Raw genomic sequence first — 6,380 nt, 5'->3', positions numbered from 1 at the left:
TGAACCCTCTTCTTTCTCTCTCTCTCTCTCTCTCTCTATATATATATATATATATATATATATATATATATATATATATATATATATATATATATATATATATATATATATATATATATATATATATATATATATAGATTCAGGTTCATTTGAGACCATTCTAATTTTGTGAGACTATGAAACCAAATCTAAAAATAATTTTAAAATGCAAAATAAATGGAAAAATAAAAAAAAAAAAAAATTTAAATATTATTTTCGGAACTTGAATTAACTAAAAAAAATTAAAAAAAATTAAAAAAAATCTCGTTTTTTTTAAAAATACGTGAAATATTCTAAATAGAATATTACACTGACATATTGTAAAAATAATTTTAAAATGCAAAATAAATAGAAAAATCTAAAAATTCTTTTTTTAAATATTATTTTCAGAACTTGAATTAACTAAAAAAAATCCTATTTTTTTTTAAAAATACGTGAAATATTGTAAATAAAATATTACACTGTACATATTCTAAAATTAATTTTAAAATGCAAAATAAATGGAAAAATCAAAAAATTCTTTTTTTTTTAAAATATTATTTTCGGAGCTTGAATTAACTAAAAAAAATTAAAAAAATTTTTTTTAAAAAAAAATGCGTCTCATGGTCTCACAAAATTAGGTCGTAACCCTATATATATATATATATATATATATATATATATATATATATATATATATATATATATATATATATATATATATATATATATTTGGGACGAGGGAACCACAAGGAAATTCGAGGATATATATATATATATATATATATATATATATATATATATATATATATATATATATATATATATATATATATATATATATTGGGACAAGGGAACCACAAGGAAATTCGAGGACCTGGTGGACGGTACTCAAAGTTGGAACAGTTGTATGTATGTTTGACAATTTGTGTCATTGCCTTATGTGCTTGTTTTTTAGTTAGTTACTGATATAACGTTAGGGAATTTCGTTCTTGTTCTGGAAAAGTTCGATGGGTGTTTCCCTATGATTAGGGGACACACTTTTCCCTTGACTTGACTCAGATCAAGTTAGCCGATGTTCTATTTGGTATGGACTGGATTTTCACTAATTGGCCCGAAATTTTCTACGCTAAAACATGTGCGAATTCCGCTTATTAAGGGAGGAGATGTCTATGTTCACAAGGAGAAAACTCTAAGGTCTACTCCTGTCATTTCTCAGTGGAAACCACATTAGTGTCTAGTGAACTTGTGCGAGATCTTCTTGGCTCATGTAGTGGAGAGCTCAAGAAAGATAGTGGGTCACTCTGATGTGGATTTTGTTAAGAAATATAATGATGTTTTCCTTAACGAGGTGTCAGGCTTATCACTATCATATGTTGAAATATTTAAACAATAACAAATAGGGGTTGGCTAAAAAGACACCCCATTTTACCATTTAGACAACCCTAATTAATGTTTAGAATATTTTTATTCGTTGAAATTGCATTATTTTTCGAAAAAGCTGATTACAAGTAGTTGATTATAGGTTGACTTTTTATAAAAATGATTATAGGGTGTCTAAGGGAAGTCTTATTAGCAGCACCCTAACAAATATTGTAATATAAGTATAACAGAAATATATATATATATATATATATATATATATATATATATATATATATATATATATATATATATATATATATATATATATATAAAAGAATTAATTTCGTAGAATGTAGAATTTACAAAGTAAAATTTAGGGTTTTTATATTTATAATGTTAACATACAGGGACCAACTCAAGATTTTACAGTAGGGGTTGTCTGGGAGAGTTAGAGGTTGTATGATAGTAGAAAAAATAAAAATCTCGAAAATTTTCAAATTTTTTTCCATTGCAGCCGGAAAATTTAAGGTTATCGGTACCACCGTGGACCACCCCTAGGTCTACCCCTGTTAACATGTTAAAAATTTTGAATTTGTATGATGGAAGTGTAAAATAACAATTCAACGTTTATTTCTTAAATTTTTTTGTATTATATATATATATATATATATATATATATATATATATATATATATATATATATGAACCGGCAAATATAATCTACTCGTAAGGTAACAACACCTATTCCACTTATATTCACAACGAGATTTGAACCCTAGACCTCAAAGAGGAAGGACACCATCTGATACCGTTATATTATATGTATATTAAAAGAAATATATAGTTATTAAATGTTATATAATATAAATTTTTGACAGATTGTGCCTTGGTTGTAAAATGGAAATTCGCATTTATTTCTTAAAATTCACGTTTAATAAATAGGAGGAAGATATTTATTTATAAGTGATTAATACAATTAAAAAAGGTTGGAAAAAAAAAGAACTCATAGTCTTATAGTAGGTTAGATGATTAGAAGATAATAATGGGATAAACTGATTTAAGATGTTTTAAAAATTCACGTTTAATAAATAGAGGCATAATTTTAGGAATATGGAAAAACATTTTTATTTAAAAAGTGTTAATAAATATTATATTTTTATGTTAAGCTAATATCTGTACATTGTGTATAAACAACTATATAGTTAAAATCTGTATAGATATTTAATAACATTGTTAGCTTTGAACTATTTATTTGAAAGCTTTTAATATTTAAAATAATGTTTTAGGAATTTTTTTTAGTTAATTTGGCATTAAAATTTAGATTTTCATTTAACATTATAATTTATGATTTTTACCTATTTACAAAATAAATGTAGGTTCTATATTTAACATTATAGTTTATGACTTTTAAGTATTTACAAAATAATTTTTGAATTTTCTTTTATCTTTAATTGAAATTTCCATTTAAATTAATATTTTAACGTTATATTTAAATTAAGGGTTTAGGTCATTTTTTGTCACTTAACTTTTAGTTTTGTGCTCATTTGGTTACTTAACTATCTTTAAGTTTAAAAGGTTATCAAAGTTTTGACTTTGTGCTTATTTAGTCACTTAACTTTTGTTTTGGTCACTTATCTTTTAGATTTGTGCTCATTTAGTCACCTAACTTTTATAATTGTGCTCATTTAGTCACTAAACTTTTGAAAAAAATTTAAAAGTTTAGTGATTAAATAAGCACAATTAAAATGTTAGGTGACTAAATGTGACCAAGCCAAAAGTTAAGTGACTAAATGAGCACAAAGCTAAAATTTTGATGACTTTTTAAAACATAAAAAGAGTTAAGTGACAGATGAGTACAAAACCAAAAGTTAAGTGACCAAAAATGACTTAAACCCTTAAATTAACAGTTAAAGTATTTTATACAACATATTCAAAAGTTGTGAGCTTAAAATGATAATTGGTCTACATTCAACAACATATACAAACTAATAAGATCCCGTTTGATAGTTGCTGACTGAGAAAGTGTTGAATAAGAAAGATCTGTGTGTAAGAAATTCTAACTGAATAAGAAATTATGTTGTTTGATTAGAAATCTAACTGAATGTGCTGATTGATACGAAATAACTATTTTCTATGATGTCATATATGTTTCTATGCAGTATAATAATAATAATAATAATAATAATAATAATATTGTGTACATAAAAACTTCCAATATAATAGATATTAAATATATTATTTTAATAATTAAAACACAAAAAACCTTATAGCTTGCTGATAAACACCATTAAATATGATAAGTTAGAGTTGTTTAAAAAAAACTCTTGTATAATGTTTGAATAAATGGGAATGTTAATATTATATTTATGCAAGTAGTAATCTTGAAAACCCTTAGTTATGTGATTGTTTGGGTTTGTTTAGGGTGTTTGGTAGCGGTGTTGGGAGGTTACATCACTCGTTACACCATTTAATTGTACAGTGAATGCCCTAAACTTTATATTAACTGAAAATCCATAACATCTTTGAATTTCCAATTGCATTTTAATTACTTTTTGGCTGTTAAAAGAAGGAAATTTAAGATCTCGTAGCCGTTGGAGATATGAATTTGCTTGTAGCATATCCGGATATATGTCGGCCACATGAGTGGTCTCATGTATCCGATCAAATATTAACGTCAAAAAAAATCAGAATCTTTCTGGTCATCGCAGTTTCCAAGAGAATAAGCTTATCATCTAACTAAACACCAGCAAACCTATTGAGCTCGATTCGACCAAATACGATTGACGGCTAGACAGACTCTGGTGGCGGAGACACGTATCATACAATGCAACCATTCACCACACACGCGTCCAGACACCGCGATCGTCATCTCCCACGTTCGCTGTTCATCCATATCTTTAAAGCCCATGGTCTGCATCTACCGACCTTACCGTCCCTCTGTCAATTCAATAACGATTAGACTTAACAATCGAGTTGTCGATCAAGACGATGCATCTTGTGTTTCTTTGTCTTGTTCTAACGTCGCTGGTAACTGGAGCGACCTGGTCTCCATCTCCACCTCCTCACCACCACCGATTTGTCGTCGAATTCGATGAAGAACCCGACGGGAACACCAAAGTTTCGATTTCACAACACGACGACGATGCCAGGATCGACGCCGGTGGCTTCGCAGCTGGGTCGAGAGAGCTCTTCGGCAAATGCAGATATAATCTTGCGAACGTAATCGAGAAGACGAAAAACGTTGTTTCTGGTAAACGCATTGATGTTTCAAGCAAGCTTCATAAACTCGAAGAGCAGGTGAAAGAAGTAACGGATGAAGTGGTGAAAGTTGGTGATCCTAAAGTCAAATTATCGGAAAAACTATCGGAAAAGTTTAAAGCAGTCGGAGAAAAGGCCAAGGATGTGGCTGGAATCGTGAAAAATGCTGTGGGGAAACCACTAGGTCTGTTTACCTTTGGGGAAGGCACAAAAGGAACGCTTAAAGACTCGGTACTTAAAGTGGAACAATGGGATCTTGTCGATTCACCAAAGCGAATAGGGGAAGATATTGGAAGTAACGCTACCCGGAAAGTTGAAGAAGGGGTGGAAGAAGTGAAAGAAACTGTGAAAACTGTACAAGAAAGTAGTTGGAATGATCTTCTAACAAGATCTACCAGTATGGCGACAGTTTTAATAGACAAGATGCAATCAGTGATCAGTTGGTGTCACTTATTAGGGTTCTCGACAGCTTACGGGATGGGAGTGTGGGTTACGTTCTTTTCAAGCTCTGTTTTGGGCAAGTGTCTACCTAAGCGACAGTACGGAATGATCATAAATAAGTTGTACATGGTGTATTTCAGGGCAATGTCGTATTGTATCTGGGCAGCTCTTATCGGGTATCTGGTAAGCCTCGGGAGAAATTTGTTCTTTTTGTCCAACAAGATGGCGGTATTTCAAGGATTCAATCTCCTCTCTGCGCTTCTTATGAATTTGATCAATATGATGTTTTTGGAGCCTAGAGCAACAAAGGTAAGATGCATCTATATATTTTAAAGTATCTTATTTCTAGTTTCTTGATCCATAGAAAGGTTATTCTAACGTGGGTTTTTTCTTGATTGGGTGTTTGAATAGATAAAGAAGATAAAGGAGGACAGTGGAACAAAAAGTACTGTATCATCAGAGAAACTAAAGAAACTGAGCACATACTCGTCGACGTTGAACTGCTCGACAATGGTGGTGCTCACATGGCACCTGGCATACATAGGTCAACTAGTTCAAGCTGGACACCCATGATCTATGGCTGCAAGAGAAGGCACTTGTTCTTCATTTGATCATCAGATCACCAGATCACTCTGGTCATCTTTGTTTCTTAATTTCCTTGTTTTCAGAGAGAGAGAGAGAGAGGGTTGTCAGTGCGAGGAGCTGATCAGGTTTTAAACGACTGATCATCTGGTTTCATACGTTCATCATATACACATTGATGACTATGTAGATTAAGTTTATGAGTTCGATATATAACATGTCGGGATGGTTCATGTTGTCCTTAAGTATTTCCAACTATATATGATGAATTTGGTTACGATGTTTTAGTGTGTTCATTTTGGGCTTTATGTAGGCTAAAACATGAACCCGGCAATTTTTATCCATTGTCCGTTGAAAAGTTGGGGATTTCATTGAAAACCATTTATTGGATATAGTGTTGCGACATGGAAAATAGTCTTTACCAATAAAAAAATATCCTCTGTAGAAACAAGCCGAAGAGCTGACAGAGTACTACAGACATCATGCACAAAGAAATAACTTGTTTAAACTCTTGTATTCGTTTTGAAAAGCTAAGTTTTTTTATTACAATTTAATGATGCTCAATAAGAGCACCCTAAAGGTAGCTCGAATGGCTGTCGAAAAAACTTTTATCGAGGCTCTTGATGAACTTCTCTGTTGGAGAGTATTTTTCCAATGAATAGATGCCTTCCAATTATACACATTACAATAGGGATGATACACATGATCGATCGAAA

At 30.6% G+C, this 6,380-nt stretch overlaps 1 protein-coding gene across 1 annotated transcript; it reads left to right on the top strand.

Annotated features, from left to right (window-relative positions):
- Positions 1–3,942: 3,942 nt before the first annotated feature.
- On the top strand, positions 3,943–5,944 carry LOC145027456 (uncharacterized). Its single transcript, XM_078976909.1, has 2 exons — positions 3,943–5,391; positions 5,494–5,944. The coding sequence occupies exons 1-2, from the start codon at positions 4,372–4,374 to the stop codon at positions 5,653–5,655; spliced, it is 1,182 nt and encodes a 393-aa protein (XP_078833035.1). The 5' UTR covers positions 3,943–4,371; the 3' UTR covers positions 5,656–5,944.
- The last annotated feature ends 436 nt before the right edge of the window (positions 5,945–6,380 follow it).

The sequence above is a fragment of the Lactuca saligna genome, chromosome 1 (genome assembly GCF_052625555.1).
Source record: "Lactuca saligna cultivar CGN05327 chromosome 1, ASM5262555v1, whole genome shotgun sequence".
Taxonomy (NCBI): Eukaryota; Viridiplantae; Streptophyta; class Magnoliopsida; order Asterales; family Asteraceae; genus Lactuca; species Lactuca saligna.
This window is presented reverse-complemented; position numbering and strand designations above follow the sequence as displayed.